At 43.3% G+C, this 19,435-nt stretch overlaps 1 protein-coding gene across 1 annotated transcript in view; it reads left to right on the top strand.

The window, feature by feature from the left end:
• Positions 1–3,980: 3,980 nt before the first annotated feature.
• SRP68 (signal recognition particle 68) overlaps positions 3,981–19,435 on the top strand; it is a 38,449-nt gene continuing 22,994 nt past the window's right edge. Inside the window, exons 1-8 of the mRNA XM_025927610.2 lie at positions 3,981–4,173; positions 5,714–5,780; positions 7,617–7,730; positions 9,459–9,654; positions 10,453–10,535; positions 11,110–11,219; positions 11,575–11,657; positions 14,397–14,537. Of these exons, the coding sequence (XP_025783395.1) occupies positions 4,011–4,173; positions 5,714–5,780; positions 7,617–7,730; positions 9,459–9,654; positions 10,453–10,535; positions 11,110–11,219; positions 11,575–11,657; positions 14,397–14,537 (957 nt within the window). The 5' untranslated portion in view covers positions 3,981–4,010. The remainder of the gene's footprint in view (positions 4,174–5,713; positions 5,781–7,616; positions 7,731–9,458; positions 9,655–10,452; positions 10,536–11,109; positions 11,220–11,574; positions 11,658–14,396; positions 14,538–19,435) is intronic.

The following is a 19,435-nucleotide window of genomic DNA, read 5'->3' as shown; positions in this document are numbered from 1 at the left end:
TCAGCACAGAGCCTGATGCGGGGCTCGAATTCATGAACCATGATATCGTGACCTGAGCCAAAGTCGGATGCTTAACCAACTGAATCACCCAGGTGCCCCTTCAGTAACAGGTCATTTTTTCCTGCAGGAAAAGTAGATCAGGGTAAGGGAATTGGGAGTACCATAGTGGTAGGAGTGGTGCTCTTTGAAATAGGGGGGCCGGGCAGACCTCATTAGGAAGGTGACATTTAGACAAACACTTGAAGGAGGTGAGGGAGCTAGAGTAGCAGATATCTGGGGGAAGACCATTCCAGAGACAGCAGTCAGTGCAAAGGTCCCAAAGCAGGAGTGTGCCCTGTATCCCTGAATAAGGAGGCTGCTATGGCTTGAGTTGATAAACGAGGAGATTGACAGGAGAGGAGGTGACAGGTAGGGCTTTTTTGGTTGCAAGGAACGTGCCTTCCAGTCTGAGCAGAACGAGGGGCCACTGCAGACTTCCGGCTAGCTAGAGGATTAATACCATCCGACTTACTTTTTAAAAAGACCTTTATTGGGGCGCCTGGGTGGCGCAGTCGGTTAAGCGTCTGGCTTCAGCCAGGTCACGATCTCGCGGTCCGTGAGTTCGAGCCCCGCGTCGGGCTCTGGGCTGATGGCTCGGAGCCTGGAGCCTGTTTCCGATTCTGTGTCTCCCTCTCTCTCTGCCCCTCCCCCGTTCATGCTCTGTCTCTCTCTGTCCCAAAAAATAAATAAAAAAACGTAAAAAGATCTTTATTGAAATATCATCCTCATGTCATGCCATTTGCCCACAAAAAGTGGCCCATTTGCCCAAATGCAAAAAGTTTGCATTTGGTTTTTAATATATTCACAGTTTTGCAGCCATCACCACAATCAGTTTTAGAATGTTCTCCAAAGAAATCCCTGCTCTTTAGCCATCAACCTCCAATCTCCACCCCCACCTCAGCCCTAGGCAGCCAGTTACAGATTTGTCTCTATAGATTTGCCTTTTCTGAACATTGATGTGTGTGTGTATATATACATACATATATATACATGTATATATATTATATATAGTTTTACTTTTAAATGTAACTTATTTTTATTTATTTTATTTTTTAAGGTTTATTTGTTTAATCTCTAACCCTAACCCTAAATTTAATCTCTACATCCAATGTGGGGCTCAAACCCATGACCCCAAGATCAAGAATCACATGCTCTGCTGACTGAGCATGTCACAGTTTTGCAGCCATCACCACAATCAGTTTTAGAATGTTCTCCAAAGAAATTCCTGCTCCTTAGCCATCAACCTCCAATCTCCACCCCCACCTCAGCTGTAGGCAGCCAGTTACAACTCCTGACTAAGCCGGGCACCCCTGGACATTTCATATAAATGGAATCACACAGTATGTGGTCCTTTGTGTGACTTTATTCACTTAGCATAATAAAGATTCATCTGCATTGTAGCATGTATCAGTGCTTCATTGCTTTTTTAGGGCCAAATAATATTCCATTGTATGGTCATATCAATTATCTCTACCCATTCATTTGTCGACGGACATTTAGGAGACATATTTTTTAATTTTTTAAATTTTTTCATATTTTTTAAAGTTTATTTACTTATCTTGCGGGGGAGGGGCAGAGATGGAGAGAGAGAAAATCCCAAGCAGGCTCTGAGCTGCCAGCGTGGAGCCTGACTTGGGGCCTGATCCCACAAACCATGAGACCTCGAACTGAGCCCAAATCAAGCGTTGGACGCTTAATGTAGTGAGTCACCCAGGCACCCCAGGAGACTTTCTTTTTTTTTTTTTTTTTAACGTTTATTTATTTTTGAGACAGAGAAAGAGCATGAACGGGGGAGGGTCAGAGAGAGGGAGACACAGAATCTGAAACAGGCTCCAGGCTCCGAGCTGTCAGCACAGAGTCCAACGCGGGGCTCGAACCCACGGACCGCGAGATCATGACCTGAGCCGAAGTCGGCCGCTCAACCGACTGAGCCACCCAGGCGCCCCCCCAGGAGACTTTCTTAAAAGATTTTATTTCATTTTCTAGTATTCTCTACATCTAATGCGGGGTTTGTACCCACAACTTGATATCAAGAGTCACATATTCCACTGACTGAGCCAGCCAGATGCCCTGAGACTTATTTTTTTAAGATTTATTTTTAATTGTGGTAAAATGCACAAAACATACAATTTGCTTTCTTAGACACTTTAAAGTATACGATTCAGTAGTATTAAGTAAATTCACAAGCAAATTGTTGTGCAACCAATCTCCAGGACTTTTTAATCCTGCAGAATCAAACCTCTGTATCTATTAAACAATAATCCCCCATTTTCCTTCCCCTCCCCCTCCCCCCTCCCCCCCCCAGCAACCACCAGTGTACTTTCTATGAATTTGACTACACTAAATACCCCATATAAGTGAAATCATATAATACTAGTCTTTTTTTGACTGGCTTACTTAGCACAATTATTTTCAAGCTTCATCCATGTTGTAGCATGTGGCTTAATACTATTCCATTGTATGGGTGTACCATTTTTTTAAAATTTTTTTTCAACGTTTATTTATTTTTGGGACGGAGAGAGACAGAGCATGAACGGGGGAGGGGCAGAGAGAGGGGGAGACACAGAATCGGAAACAGGCTCCAGGCTCTGAGCCATCAGCCCAGAGCCCGACGCGGGGCTCGAACTCACGGACTGCGAGATCGTGACCTGGCTGAAGTCGGACGCTTAACCGACTGCGCCACCCAGGCGCCCCTGGGTGTACCATTTTTAGTTTATTCCTGAGGGCCACTGGGTTCCTTCTCCCTGTTGCGTTTTTGTGAATAATGCCGCTATGAACATGAATGTACAAATATCTCTTGGAGACCTTGCTTTTAATTCTTTTGAATATATACCCAGAAGTGGGATTGCCAGATCATATGGTAATTCTTTAATTTTCCAAAAAACAGTCATACTGTTTTACACCACTTTACGTTGGCACCAAAAGGGCACCAGGGTCCTGATTTCTCCATATCTTTGCTAATACCTGTTATTTTCTGTTATTTTTTTAGAAAATAGTAACCATCCAAAATAAATAAATAAAAATAGTAATCATCCTAATGGGCGTGAGGTGATAGTTCATTGTGGCTTTGATTTGCATTTCCCTAACGATTAGTGACACTGAGTAGAGACTTACTTTAAATGGCTTCATTTTATCTTCATAAAAACCGTCCTAATTGGTTATCTCCATTTCACAGGGGAGGGAAAAGATTTAGAGGGAGACTAAGTTATTTGCCCAACATCTTCCGACCAGTAATGGGGGAGACAGGGTCTGAGACGTAGGACTCAGACCCCAAAGCCCACAGTGCCATACTGCAGAGCAAAGATTCAGTGTCCCTCGCCCCAACACTTCTTCCTCCTGAACTGCTTGAATTGCTCGCTCCAAAGACCAGAGACACAGGTCCCCTGCAGTCTAAGTTCCTACACCTGGTGGCCGCTTGCTGACCCCCTGACCCCACCAGCGCCATGGCATTCTCAGGGTCGGCCCCAGAGGAAAGCGTAGAGGCGGTTCCCTCACAGGGAGAGTGCTTCATTCGGGTAGAGTGGGAACCCCATTTCTCGAGTATCCAGGGAGGTGGACACCCCGAAATCCAGTCCTTAGCTAACCGCTCCCTCCCTCTGTGCTTGAGACGTGAGCCCGATGCCCCGTGCAGGGAGGCAGGAGCGGGGAGTTGGGGGCGGGGGTCCATCTCCCGATCCTCAGCCTTAGGTGGAGGAGGGGAGGAGGGTTTGCTCCGAAAAGATCTCAAAACCTCTAGCCTCCCAAGCCTCCCGGCAAGGACGAGCCCCAAACCCGCTCACCATCACGGCAGGCCGCCCCACCCCCAGCCGACGCGCAGCCGCACTCCCAACAAGCGCGTCTCGCCTGCGGCCCGGGACGTCGGCTGCGGAGTCCGCCACTATCCCGTCAGGCCGTCTGGGCAGGCCTCGCTCTTTTCCTCCTCCGTCGTCCCGCCTCCTCTATCCCGTCTGGCTCTGCGGCGCAGGGGCAAGATGGCTGCTGAGAAACAGGTTCCCGGTGGCGGCAGCGGCGGCGGCGGTAGTGGTGGTAGCGGCGGTGGACGCGGTGCCGGAGGAGACGAAAATAAGGAAAACGAACGGCCTTCAGCCGGATCGAAGGCAAACAAAGAATTCGGGGATAGCCTGAGTTTGGAGAGTATCCTAGAGTAATCGGGCCTAACTCGCAATGACTACGTGTCGATATGCATGGCCGGGGGCGGGAGACGCGGCGGGTCCCGGCACGTCCCAGACAGGAGCGGCCGAGGGTTGCAGTTTCTCTCGCCGTTACTTTCTGGCGCTCAGAGTTCCAGGGTCTGTATTTCGACCGGCCTTTTCTCGCATCTCATTCGCCTTCCAGGCTGGGGAAACGTCCGGTTCTTTCTCGTGGCCCCAGGAGGTTGGGCAGATTTCTGCAGTGTCCCCCCTCAGTTGCCTGCTTGCAGGGCTGGTGACAGGGATGACACTCTGGCCACCCCAGTGAGCTCCTGTCTTGGCACCTTGAGTCACTGAACTGAGGAGGGAAAATTACAGCGTTGACATTTTTGGCTTAAAACTTCTGTCCCACAGCCGTGGGGACCCGTGTCCTGACTATGGAGGCAAAGATTGATTGCTCTGTGGAAAAACTTGTTGAATATAAACGTAGATTAACATCGCTTGTATAACTTTCTTAATAGGCTTGTAGGCATTTTATCTGGTTGAGAGTCGTTCAGTTGAGCTGGAGGAATCTGTCTGTATTTTCCATCAGAATATCACAATTGAGTACCTGAGACACTAGTTTGTGGCTTTTTGTAATGAATAAGAAATGGAGAAAATGTAGGTGAGTTTCTGAAATAACACATTTAGCTTGACATCCTAATGAAGTTTTCAAGGGTTTGGGGGTTTTACTTTTTGCACTGGTGTAGTTCCAAATGAATGTTAGAATACCTTGATTTTTTTTAAAGAACCTTATGGCTTCTCCCTTTTTAGTTGTTGAGATAGTCTTAGTGGTCAGTATTTTAATGTATGTCTATAGAGAAGCATTGAGGACTAAAAGAAATGAAACTGTAGATAAAGGTCATTAGACTTCCTAATGTTTGATACATAATCTTAAAATATTTTAAGATTCTTAAAAAAGGAAAACAAAAATAAAAAGAGTATGGTCAGGGCTTTTTTCTTTTAAAAGAAAAACTGATGACTTTATATAAGCTATTGTCTGGGTTGGTTAGTATGTGCTAACCACGGGCTCGTGTAGCATTACAGCTGTTCAGGGAAGGTAGGTTTGGTAGATGTAGGAAGTTATGCAAATAGAGGAATAGTACACGTCATTTATAACCTGAGTCTGTTTGAATGAGTAAAATACTGGGTCCAGGTGTAAATCAGTGGGAACCACTCCAGTTAAAATCAGCAGTTAGAATCCAGCAACTTTATTTAAGCTGTTGGGTTTCAGTGATCCTCAGTGGCCAATGATACTCTTCTTTTTTAGTTTGAAAGCTGGTAACAGTTCAGGCAGTTTTTTTTTTTTTTTTTTTTTTTTTACATGCTTAGCCCTGTCCTATGACAAGATAGCTCTTGAAAATGATTATAAGAGGTTTCAGTAGCTAATGTACTAAGGATTTCAGAAATGTTTGATGGTTTGGTACAAGTATGAACTGACAGGACCCGGTTTTGATTTATTTGGATTCTTACTCTTGTAAGCTTTTCCTTAATCTTGGCTCTAGTTCTTCAGATTATCAAGGAATCCCAGCAGCAGCATGGTTTACGGCATGGAGATTTTCAGAGGTATAGGTAAATATCATGGGCAAGATGTATGGAAATTATTGTGGAATTTTCAGATTTGGTTTGCTTTTGTTAATATCCTACCTATTTTGTTGTATCAGAAAGTATCCGTAGAAAGTCTCACTTTGAACTTAATAAATTGAGTGCTCAGAATATACTTGTAAAGTTCAAAATTTCATAATGAATAAAAGGAGCCAATCTTTTTATCCATTGTGCCTCACAATATTGTAGATGCATTGGAGGCTTCTGCTGAAAATGGCAAGCAGTTATGGTAATCATTTTTTTTTTTTAACTTAACCGTGTCAGTAGAGTCTTGGTTAAATACAAAGCTTTTCAGTTTTTTAAACATTATATATGGAAATTTTCTTTCTTTTTTTTTTAATGTTTATTTATTAAAAAAAATTTTTTTTGACGTTTATTTATTTTTTGAGAGAGCATGAGCTGGGGAGGGGACAGAAGAGAGGGGGGAAGTCACAGATTCCGAAGCAGGCTCCAGGCTCCAAACTGTCAGCACAGAACCTGACGTGGGGCTTGAACCTATGAACCATGAGATCATGACCTGAGCCGAAGTTGGCCGCCTAACCAACTGAGCCACCCAGGTGCCCCTAATGTTTATTTATTTTTGAGAGATAGACCGAGCATGTGAGTGGGGGAAGGTCAGAGAGAAAGGGAGACACAATCTGAAACAGGCTCCAGGCTCTGAGCTGTCAGCACAGAGTCTGTCGCAGGGCTCAAACTCCTAGAATGCAAGATCATGACCTGAGCCGAAGTTGGATGCTTAACCGACTGAGCCACTCAGGCGCCCCTACTTTTTCTTTTTAAGTTCTGTGCCCAGTATGGGGCTTGAATTCAAAATCCTGAGATAAGAGCCACATGCTCCACTGACTGAGTCAGCCAGGCACTCCTATATAAGGAGAATTCTGTGATGTCATTACAACTTATTGGTAAACTTTGTAACAGTCTTCAAGTTAGAAGACAAATTTAATATGACTCTTAAAAAAGTAGAATAGATGTCTAATGTACGGTACAGTTCAGAACTTTGGAAGCAGAAGTATCTAACTCTTTTATATTATAGATACAGGCTTTGACTACCAGACTTTTAGAGTTACTTCGAAACAAAACACTCTGCAGATTCTAAGGAGTCGGCCATGCTGTAAAGGGTCAACAGCGCTGGGGCAGCTTGAGCAAGGTGGGGAGAGGTAGGAGGTAAAGGGGGAGAACTAAGCAGGGCCAGAATGGGTAGGGTCCTGTAAGCCAGGGTAACTCGGTCAGGTGTTAATCTAGGTATGGTGGGAAGCCACGAAAAAGTTTTAAACTAGACTATTATGACTTGAGTTTTTGTTTTTATTTTTGTTTTTTAATTACTAAGGAAATCAGTTATAGTGATCAGCGTTTTGCCCTTTTGTTTTCATCTCTTCCTTCCCCTTTTAAGAAAATATTTTATTGAAGGATTTTTAAATCATTTATTGAAGTATAATTTATATACAGAAAAGTATACAGAAAGTGATGAGTTTTTCACAACCTGTAACCAGTACCCAGATTAAGACACAACATTACCAGCATCCCTAAAGTTCCCCTTTGCTCCTTCTAGTCACAAGCCATTCCTCCCCAAAGGTCACCACAATTGTGACTTTTGACACCTTAGATTAGCTTTGAAATGTGTTTTCTGTGACACCAGTCCTACCGCCCTGCAGGTTTTAGTTCACTAAATGTTTATAAGATGAAGTGTGGTATCAGTGGTAACCATAAGTAGAACACCTCAAACTTCTGACTTGACTTTATTATAGGATTTGCCATTGAGTGTCCTACCAGCTTGTCTGAATTACTTTTGTTTTTTTCTTTCAGGGGCTACTGTTCCCGTAGACAAAGACGCCTTCGGAAAACTCTCAACTTCAAGATGGGGAACAGACACAAATTCACAGGGAAAAAAGTAACTGAAGATCTTCTGACTGATAACAGGTATTGACTCCTCAGTGGTAGTTGTTAAATACTTCTGGCTAACACATTTATTGAACAGTTCTATGTTAGTGTGCCAAAACTCTTTAATTACCTGATGTGATTTGTTTTAGCAGCTCTGTGGGGGTGCGCATTTTTACTTTTCTTGTACCATAAAATGAGGATACTGAGGCTCAAAGAGGTTCAGTAACTTTTTCAAGAACTAGGGCAAAATGCTAAATGTTAAAGTCAGTGATTAGAATCTAAGTGGTTATTAGGTGGGGTTTCTAGAATGCAAATTTCAATGTGTACGGGCTAACTTAAACCAGTATATCTTAAAGTTGTGTGCAAGTTATTCCAGAAAAGTTTTATATTTCAGTGCTGAATCTAGCCATGCTTAATATTTGCTGAAGGGTCAATCTGTCAAGCAGTATGTATTAGAGGTCTCTAGGCCAGTTTCTCAAATTTTAGCCTGTGGGCCAAATAGATCACTTTTGCCACCTGTTTTTACAAAGTTTGGTTGGAACACAGCCACACTGTTTATTCAGGTGTTGTTTACAGCTGCTTTTGTGCTACAGTAGCACAATAACAGAGTAGTTGTGACAGAGACCGTATGGCCTACAAAACCTAAAATATTCACTATTGGGCCCTTTACAAAAAAATGTTTATTGTGCCCTAGTCTAATATATGGCCAAGACAGAGTGAGGCACCATCGTAGATGTAGAAGAGTTGGGGAGGCATAGTTCTTGAACCTTGTTGCCTGTGATATCAGTCAGGTACAAAACAGAGCACTGCGAGATAGGGAAACTACCATATTGTGTGTCATTTACTCTTAAGAATTCTGAAGTCTTGGAGGAGAGATGTTAGTTGGGAGTTTTTGATGGAGAAGCCAGGAAGCTTGCATGGAGGAGGCTGGACCTTGAGGGATTTGTGAGAGGAAAGAACATTGTGTGAGGGGAAACAGCAGACCATGGTGTCTGAATGCACTATAAGAATTATAATGCTCTTGACAGTTGAAAGGCTGGGAGCTTGGTGTATGGAGACACAGAAAACTAGAGCGTCGAGACCACGGTGGGATTCAGCAGGATGTATTGGTTAAATCCGCTGAGAACAAGTTAGGAAGGGTCTCTTATGATGGTGCTATTCTTTATTTTGAAGAGACAAGATTAAGCTGATGTTTAAGGATATTTAATCAAGGCAGTAGTTTAACAAAAGATTCATCATCATCATAATAAATCAGCTAACTTGCTGAGTTCTTAGTAAGTGCCAGACTCTGGTTTAAATGTGTTACCTGTATTACTGCATGGGAGACGGAGGCACAGAAAGATTAGTACTTTGCTCAAAGTCACATAGCTAGTGGGGGTGGCACTGAGATGCCAACACCTACTCTAGAGCCTTTAAGTTTATTTATTTTGGGAGAGAGAGAGAGAGATGCATGCACGTGCGTGTGCACGAGCTGGGGAGTGACAGAGAGAGGGAGAGAGAGAATCCCAAGCAGGCTCTGAGCTGTCAGTGCAGAGCCTGATGCGGGATTTGATCTCCTGTTTGGTAGGAGGTTAGAAAGTGGAGGCAGATCCTGGTCAGATACTGATTGAGTGCCATAATTGATACCAGGAGAAGAGTAGTTCTGAGGAAGAAGGCCAGGAGGATGTGGAGAAAAGATGAGAGGCTGAAGATTGTGTCTTGAAGAGTATCTGAGTCTCACGCTCCTGGCCTTCATTCTTCAGTTTGCCTGTTCTCTCTCTGGTTTAGGTATTTGCTTCTGGTTCTGATGGACGCTGAGCGAGCCTGGAGCTATGCCATGCAGCTTAAACAGGAAGCCAATACTGAACCCCGAAAACGGTTCCATTTGCTCTCTCGCCTGCGCAAAGCCGTGAAGCACGCAGAGGAATTGGAACGCTTGTGTGAGAGCAATCGCGTGGATGCCAAGACCAAGTTAGAGGCTCAGGTTAGTGTCTTTACATCAGCTTCTTCATTGTGGAGGTTAGAGACGTGACCTTATGGTTAAACAGAACAGCTTCCCGATATTATAAATTGATAGGAGAGGCAAAAACATGGTCTTGCTTGTTCAAGGGGAAGTTGGCATCTCTTATTTTTGTTTTTGAACTCTTGGTTTTTAATAATTAGCTTTAACTTTTTTTTAAAAAAAGCTCATATTTCTCTTGAAATGGATATGGAAAGCTGGAATCTTAGATCTGGGAAGTTCACAAAATAAGAATCTTTTGAAATGAATTTTTAAAGAGTGATAGACACTGAACATTTACATTCAGCTTCTGATACTGAAGGTCATAGCCTGGAAGCTGGTTGTTAAATGAAGGAAACAGATTTTCTTTATTTTGAAATTCTCTCCTGGGAAGTAAATGAATCATAATGAATTTTCTGTATGTTACATCTTATTAAATAAGTTTTCTCTCTTTCTTTTTTTTAAATGTTTATTTGTTTATTTTGAGGGGGAGAGGAGAGACGGAGAGAGAGGGAGACAGAGAATCCCAAGCAGGCTCTAGGCTGTCAGCGCAGAGCCCAGTGTGGGACTTGATCTCACGAACCGTGAGATCATGACCTCAGCTGAAATCAAGAGTCGGATGTTGAACTGACTGAATCACACAGGCGCCCATAAGTTTCCTGTTTTAAAATTACCCTGAATATGTCTATATTCCTGATGTCAAAGCTGAAAGCAGGTGGAGGAGGCTGAGCTGTGGCATCGACTCATGGGTGTTGAAGCCTTTCCCTTTTCCCACCCTCCCAGGCTTACACGGCTTACCTCTCAGGAATGCTGCGTTTTGAACATCAGGAATGGAAAGCTGCCATTGAGGCTTTTAACAAATGCAAGTAAGTCCTCCGGTCCAGAAGCCATGGCCAGTTTTGATTGTACATAGTCCCATTCAAGCAGCAGATAACTTAATGATTGTTTCTACGAAAGTACAGTTTCTTTGATTTTTATTTCATTCATTCATTCATTCATTCATTCATTCATTTATTTATTTAATTTTTTCCCTTCCCTTTAGAAACATTGATTATTCTCATTCATCTTTAGAATACGCCAGTTCTCATAGTTGGTAGAAGGACCTCAAAGTGCCGTGTTTTGTTTTCAGTCACTGTTCCTTTTTCTTTTCTTTTTTTTTTTTTTTTTAATTTTTTTTTTTTCAATGTTTATTTATTTTTGGGACAGAGAGAGACAGAGCATGAACGGGCGAGGGGCAGAGAGAGAGGGAGACACAGAATCGGAAACAGGCTCCAGGCTCCGAGCCATCAGCCCGGAGCCCGACGCGGGGCTCGAACTCACGGACCGTGAGATCGTGACCTGGCTGAAGTCGGACGCTTAACCGACTGCGCCACCCAGGCGCCCTCTTTTTTATTTTCTTAAATAAGGCTGCTGTGAAACCAGATGTTTCTTTCCTCGCAGAACTATCTATGAGAAGCTAGCCAGTGCTTTCACAGAAGAGCAGGCCGTGCTGTACAACCAACGTGTGGAGGAGATCTCGCCTAACATCCGCTACTGTGCATATAACATTGGTGAGCAAGGGCTGAGCTGTCTTGACGGGTGGGTTATTGGTGGTTCATCCGGGAGAGCCTAGAGGATTTATTGAACTTCCGTTCTTCCCTTGTCCTTGCATCCATCTGTGGCATGGGTTTTGGCTAATGAGAAAAGTAGAGCTATTGAAATCAGCTCGGCTTAGAGTTGCAGAAGGCAGTTCCTGTGCTTTGTTTCCACCCTGCCAACGTGTGTGCTCCTCCAGAGCTTTGTCAAAGGACTTGGGATTCACTGAAATGTGCTCACGCAATGGGAAGGCCGTGGAGTGGAATCTAGTGGTTCTCAAGAGAAGAGACCCTTCAGGATTTTCCACTCAACACCTCTCTCTCTTTTCAGGGGACCAGTCGGCTATCAATGAACTCATGCAGATGAGATTGAGGTCTGGGGGCACTGAGGGTCTCCTGGCTGAAAAATTGGAGGTAATCTGGCCCGTACATTTTTGTGAAGCCTTTGGTTGAAAAAGTCCAGAAGAAAGAAATAAGCTATACTCTTATCATCTAGTGTAATTGCTATTAACATATGTAGATTTGTTTGTGTATTTTAAAAAATATATATATATTTAACATTTTATGTTTATTTTTGAGAGAGAGAGAGAGGGAGGCAGTGACAGTGTGAGCGGGGGAGGGGCAGAGAGAGAGGGAGAGAATCTGAAGCAGGCTCCCGGCTCTGAGCTCAGCACAGAGCCCGACGTGGGGCTTGAACCTGTGAACCGTGAGATCATGACCTGAGCTGAAGTTGGATGCTTAAGAATATATATGTTTTTAAGTTTATTTATTTTATTTTGAGAAAGAGACAGTGGATGTGGGGGGAGGAGCAGAGAAAGAAGAGAGAATCCAGCGTGGAGCCTGATGTGGGGCTCGAACCCACGAAACTAAGATCATGACCTGAGCTGAAACCAAGAGTCGGATGCTTAAGCCACCCAGGCGCCCCTATTTTATTTTATTTTATTTTATTTTATTTATTTTTAAAAATTTATTTTAGAGAGAGAGTGCGAGTGGAGAAGGGGCAAAGAGAGAGGGAAACAGAGGATCTGAAACAGGCTCCGCACTGACAGCAGAGAGCCATATGTGAGGCTCAAACTCATGAAATACGAGATTGTGATCTGAGCCGAAGTCAGACACTTAACCAACTGAGCCACCCAGGCACCCCTCTTTTTTTTAGATAGAGTGGGTGAGTGGGGGAGGGGGAGAGGGAGAGAGAGAATCCTAAACAGGCTCCATGCTTAGCTCAGAGCCCAATGTCGGGCTCTATCCTGTGATCCTGAGATCATGACCTGAGCCGAAATCAAAAGTTGGATGCTTAGCCAACTGAGCCATCCAGGCTCCCCCACCCCTCACGACTGCTGTGTATTTTTAACAAAAATTTTTTCGTCGAATATTTAAAGTGTTCAGTATTTTTTTAATCTCATATTTATTTTCTAAGCAAGTAACGTAGGCGAATAGAAAAGTAGGAAATACCAAAGATGGGGGAAGACTAAAAATCACATGGTAAAATCAGAGGTAATCACTACAAATAACGTGAAGAGTTTTATATACATAGGAAAAACAGGCACATATTTTTTTTAAACGTTTATTTATTTTTTGAGACAGAGAGAGACAGAGCATGAACGGGGGAGGGTCAGAGAGAGGGAGACACAGAATCTGAAACAGGCTCCAGGCTCCGAGCTGTCAGCACAGAGCCCGATGTGGGGCTCAAACTCACGGACTGCAAGATCATGACCTGAGCCGAAGTCGGCCGTCCAACCGACTGAGCCACCCAGGCACCCCAGGCACATATTTTTTAAATGGGATCTCAGTATAGTGTTTAGTAACATGCTTTTCATTTATTTATTTTATAACGTTTATTCATTTTTGAGACAGAGACAGAGCATGAACAGGGGAGGGGCAGAGAGAGATGGAGACACAATCTGAAATAGGCTCCAGGCTCTGAGCTGTCAGCACAGAGCCTGACGTGGGGCTCGAACTCACGGATCATGAGATCATGACCTGAGCTGAAGTCGGACACTCAATCGATTGAGCCACCCAGGCGCCCCAGTAACATGCTTTTTAAATAAAATATCTCGGGGCGCCTGGGTGGCGCAGTCGGTTAAGCGTCCGACTTCAGCCAGGTCACGATCTCGCGGTCCGTGAGTTTGAGCCCCGCGTCGGGCTCTGAGCTGATGGCTCAGAGCCTGGAGCCTGTTTCCGATTCTGTGTCTCCCTCTCTCTCTGCCCCTCCCCTGTTCATGCTCTGTCTCTCTCTGTCCCAAAAATAAAGAAAATAAACGTTGAAAAAAAAAAATTAAAAAAAAAAAAAAAATCTCAAGCATTTTTTCCCCACTTTAGTAAACATCTTTGTTTTGACACATTTTTAGTAAGCAAAAGTGTCATCTTTTGAAAGCCACGTGGTGCTGTGCTCCATTGTGCTGAAGTCTGCTTCACTGAGCACTTATTTCCTTAGGATACATTCCTAAAAACGGAATTGAATACAAGTTTTTGATTCATTTTGACAAATATCTTTAAGTTTCTACTAATTTACATTTTTGCTTGCAGTATATATGGATATGCTTTTCTCCTTACACCCTTAGTATCAGTGTTTTTATTTTTTAAGTTTTTAAAGTTTTTTTATTATGATTTTTTAAAGTAGGCTCCACACCCAACATGGGGCTTCAACTCAAAACCCTGAGGTCGAAAGTTGCAGACTCTACCAAATGAGCCAGCCAGGCGCCCCAGTGTTGCTCTTTTTAACCTTCTGTTCTGTTCTGTTGTTTTTTTTTTTTTAATGTTTATTTATTATTGAGAGACAGAGAGACACAGAGCGTGAGCAGGGGAGGGGTAGAGACAGGGGGAGACACAGAATCTGAAGTAGGCTCCAGGCTCTGAGCTGTCAGCACAGAGCCTGACACGGGGCTTGAACTCACAAACCGTGACATCATGACCTGAGCCGAAGTCGGTCGCCTAACCAACTGAGCCCCCCAGGCGCCCCCTCAGTTATGTTCTTTTAATGTTTGAGTTTCTGTAAGCTAAGATAGATGATAACCAAGGAGGAATTATTTAAGTACAATTTATATTCTGCTTTGGAAAGTGAACAGTGTTGATTATAGAAACAGACAACTAGTAGTTTCTACTTACTTTAACCATCACCAGTTAAAACTGTAATTTTTTAAAACTACTTTCCAGGCGTTGATCACTCAGACTCGAGCCAAACAGGCAGCCACCATGAGTGAAGTGGAGTGGAGAGGGAGGACGGTTCCGGTGAAGATCGACAAAGTGAGGATCTTTTTATTGGGACTGGCTGATAACGAAGCAGCCATTGCTCAGGTGAGGAGGAAGTGCCTGTTCTCTCTTCTGTATGTGTCTGAGGTTGCCCTTGCGTGCTTAAGGTGTAGTGGTTGGTTTTGTTTTGTTTTAAATTTGTTTATTTATTTTGAGAGAGACAGAGAGAGCGTGAGCAGGGGAGGGGCAGAGTGTGAGGGAGAATCCCAGGCAGGCTCTGTGCTGTCAGCACAGAGCCCAATAAAGAGCTCCAACTCATGAAACCGTGAGATCATGACCTGAGCCGAAATCAAGAGTCGGATACAGTCTACTTAGCCACCCAGACGCCCCCAGGTGTAGTGTTTTCTTGGTGTTCATTTCTCACAAAACAAAAAATTCATCTTAATGCTATTTGGGATTTGGTCACCAAATTTTTGTAAAGGCTGGGCTTGGAGAAGAGTTCTTAGGTACAGAGGGCACAGAAATTGGCAGTAGCTGCTATCGACGTGGAAATGGGAGCAGTAAGGCTGGCTTTTAATGCAAGGAGTCCCGTCCAGCCCAGTAGGTGGTACAGCAGCTTAGCTGTTGTGACCTCTTGTCCTAGCCTTCTGTCCCTAAAGGGGCCACCTCTTGTTCCTGAGCCTTTTCAGGAGCACCTAGCTAAGCCAGAAAATCTTGTTGTGCATGTGGTGTTTACGTAATGTTCATGTAAAGCGGTATACTTGATGTGCTTACTGACATAATTATCACCTGTTTATGGGTGTGAACAACCAAATAAGTTCCAAAAGATGAGAGATCCTGGCGATCTGGGTTTTTACAAAGTAGACAGTTACGAGGAAGGCCCTTTTTGGAGCTCTTCCTCTGTGTGAGGTGAAGAACATTAAAAAAAAAAAAACAAACAGATTGCTGAATGTGTCTCCAGCCTCCCCAGGAACCAGGGGCGTTTCCTGCCACGTGGCAGAAAACTGTTGCACCCTGAATGATTCGTACGTAGGAGTGCTTTGCTCGTTGTGCTCGTGAGTTGTTTTAAGCATCCAGACTTTTAGGTGACTTGTTCCAAAACAGCTACTTTGGGCTGGGGGCAGCCTTCAACAGTGGAAGAATTTCTTTGTGTCTCTATGTCGTATATTGCCCCTCTTGTTTCCCTTCCATTTGCTGGAAGAGCAGGAGACTAGAACGATAGCAGTAAGTTGCTTTGTTTTTTTTTAAAAGATTGAGAAATTTTTTTGGAGAGCATTTCATTGGCACTGCTGTGTGGTAGTATCTCTTCTGGACTAGGATTCTGGTAGCAATCCTGTAGATTATGTAGTTGGGTTCATTCTTTTGTTTCAAGGCGGTACGTGCCGGAAGAGGTGAGCTGCGTCATTGGTAATGGGGCGGGGGTTCAGGCTGCAGTCTGGGTGGGGAGTGGCCCAGGAGCCAGTTAAGTGGGGGGCTCCTTGGGAATAGGGCCACAGATGTATATTAGGCAAATGAGAAGAAAAGCTAACATTTGTTAATTTAAAAAAGTTACTTAGTTTAATGTTTAGAAAAGAGAAATGTTTTTTTAAGAGATCAACCTTTAGTCCCACTTCCCATATACCTTCGTTGATGTTGCATTATATTGATAAAAAGGACAATGTACTACCTTTTAGTCTTTTTTATATTTATAAAAGATGTCAAGTATTATTTTTACTTGTTGAAATCATACTGAGATCCAGTTTTATATCCTGTTTTTCTTAGCGTGTTGTAAGGATTTTCCATGGTCTTACACATCAGTCCACAAAATGTAAAAATACACAGTGGTCACCTGGACGAACACACCACAGAGATGACCAAAGGAGGGGAACGGTCCTCCTTAATGTCCCAGATACACTGTCTAAAGCTTTCGTGTTTTTACCTTTTTAACTCTATGGAGTGGGTAATACTCTCATTTTACAGATGGGAAAACAGTGCTTGCCTTTAAAACCATGCCATTTTTTCTCTCCTTCCCTCTCCCTCTCTGCCCCTCCTCTGTTCTCTTGGTCTCTCAAAATAAACAAACTTAAAAAATTTTTTTTTAAAGGTGGGGGGTACCTGGGTGGCTCAGTAGGTTAAACATCTGACTCTTGGTTTCAGCTCAGTCATGATCTCAGAGTTTGTGAGTTCAAGTCCCACGTTGGGCTCCATGCTGACAGCATGGATCCTGCCTGGGATTCTCTCTCTCCTTCTCTCTCTGCCCTTCCTCTGCTCTCTGTGTCTCTCAAAATAATAAACTTAAAAAAGAAAATAAAAAATCTTGCCCTTTTGACTCATAAGCTCATGTTCCTTGAACTTTCCCACGTACCAGGAAGGCTAGTAGCAGGATCATTTAACTTGGCTTTGGTGAATAGCTAATGTAATCTTACTTAATGCAGTATACAAGCAGAGTCCTGGTTCCCTGGGAAAGACTGAATGAGCAGAACCTTCACTGAAACAAATAGTCCTTGGGTGCTTGGGTGGCTCAGTCGTTTAAACATCTGACTCTTGATCTTAGCTCAGTTCTTGATCTCAGGGTCACAAGTTCAAACCCCACATTGGACTCCATGCTGGATATGGAGACTACTTAAGAAAAAGAGAGGGAGAGCAGGAGAAAAAAAAAGAAAAAGTCCTTGGCAGGGGAATCGTCTCCAGTTCAGTAGTTAGTGGGAGGAGAAGGAATAGTGGTGTTTTATCTGAATTTATCTTTTCTCCTGCTTTGTACACATAATTAGAAAATAAAAATTCATCTGGGGGAAGATCTTTTTGCCTTATTTGTGAAATTAACTTGAATTAAATTAGATGAAGTAAAAGCATTTTATGACTGCATGTGAAGCCATTGCTTTTGAAATTGAAGATCATTTCAGTCATGTGATGATTAGTTGAGCTTTGTGTGTGTGTTTAAAAGGACCACTCTTAAACTCAGGTGTTAGTATACGTGAAGGGTCGACTTCTGGATCTTTAGATCATAACCGCTCCTTTTTTTTTTTTTTTTTTTTTTAAGTTTATTTATTTATTTTGAGAGAGAGTGAGTGAGTAAGCAGGGTCGGGGCAGAGAGAGAGGAAGACAGAGAATCCCAAGCAGGCTCGGCGCTGACCATGTGGAGCCAGACATAGGGCTTGAACTCAGGAACTGTGAGATCATGACCTGAGCTGAAATCAAGACTCGGATGGTTAACCACTCAGGTGCCCAGTAGCCACTCCTTTTAAAGCAGTTCAAGATTGGCCAAAAGTTTGATAGTATTGACAAGAAAATAACAACGTTATTCCAGCCTTGAATAGGTTAAAAAAAAAGATACACGTGATCCTTGAACTATATAGGTTTGACCACGCAGGTCCACCTATACGTGGATTTTTAAAAAAAAAAATTTTTTTTAACATTTGTTTATTAATGAGAGAGACAGAGCGTGAGCAGGGGAGGGGCAGAGAGAGGGAGACACAGAATCCGAAGCAGGCTCCAGGCTGAGCTGTCAGCACAGAGCCTGACACGGGGCTCGAACTCACAAACCGCGAGATCATGACCTGAGCCGAAGTTGGACGCCCAACTGACTGAGCCACTCAGGCGCCCCAATGTGGATTTTTTTTTATAAATCTAATGCTTTGAACATATTTTCTGTACGATTTTCTTAATGTTTTCTCTCCCCTGACTTATTTTATTATAAGAATATAGGATGTAACAGAGACTATACTATGTAGAATGCAGTATATACCAGAGGGGAGGTGGTGAGGGGTGGGATGGGTGAAAAGGAGGACAGGGATCAACGAGTACACTTACCTGGGCGCCTGGCTGACTCAGGCAGAGGAGCCTGTGACTCTTGACCTCAGGGTTGTGAGTTCACGTGCCATGTTGGGTGTAGAGATTAAGTAAATAAATATTAAAAAGTACACTTACCATGATGAAAAAAATAATACAGTGATTAAAAAAAACCAAAACATACTCAAGGCCCCACCCCTCAGAGATTTTGATTTAGTAAGTCTGAGTTGGGGCCCAAGAATTTGTTTTTCTAATAAGCTCCAAGTGGTGCTAATTCTTCTGGTCCAGGGACCATGCTTTCAATAGCTCTACAAATTATAATTGCTTGTTAGATATTTGTGAAAAGACGAAGGAAAATTAAAAGGCTTTGTTTTGGCAAGCACAAAGGGGGAAAATGTAGTATTAATACATCTGACACAGAAAATAGGTGTTCATAGACTGTTTATGTTATTGGTGAGGCTCCTATCAACAGGAGACTCTTAGTAGTTAGGTTTTCGTGTAGTCAGAACTTCTACTGGGATTTTTGACTTCACGGGCCTGCGCCCTTGACTGCCACATTGTTCAAGGGTCAGCTGTATTCAGAGTCCGTCATCTCAGTACGTCTGCTAGTCCTGTGTTCTCACCTCATTGCCAGTGTTTGCGTTTGTGTAGTTAAGTGTATTCTACTTAATATCCGTCTTAATATACACAGATAATGGCAAGTACGCTTTTTAAAATGCTGTTTAATCAAAGCACATCTACTGGGCATTCGCATTCTGTACAGTTTTTAAGCACTGTAAACGATGGTGCAGTGAAAACTAGATGGACTTTTCTGTATTTTGGATTACTGTTGTAGGATAAATTGTGTAAAGTGAAAAATACCATGTAGACTTACCATGTAGATCAAAAAAATCTCTTTTTTTGATTGAATAAAGTTATCTAAGTTAAGAATTTTCAATCTTGGGGCATCCGGGTGGCAACTTTGCCTCAGGTCATGATCTCGCAGTTCCTGAGTTTGAGCCCTGCATCGAACTCACTCTGTGCTGATGGCTCAGAGCCTGGAGCCTGCTTCAGATTCTGTGTCTCCCTCTCTCTCTTCCCCTCCCCCACTTGCACTCTGTCTGTCTGTCTCTCTCAAAAATAAGTAAACATTAAAAATTTTTTTAAAACGGGGCGCCTGGGTGGCTCAGTCGGTTAAGCGTCCGACTTCAGCTCAGGTCACGATCTCGCGGTCCGCGAGTTCGAGCCCCACGTC

The sequence above is a fragment of the Puma concolor genome, chromosome E1 (assembly GCF_028749965.1).
Source record: "Puma concolor isolate L17-30 chromosome E1, mPumCon1.1.hap2, whole genome shotgun sequence".
NCBI classification, from domain to species: Eukaryota; Metazoa; Chordata; class Mammalia; order Carnivora; family Felidae; genus Puma; species Puma concolor.
This window is presented reverse-complemented; position numbering and strand designations above follow the sequence as displayed.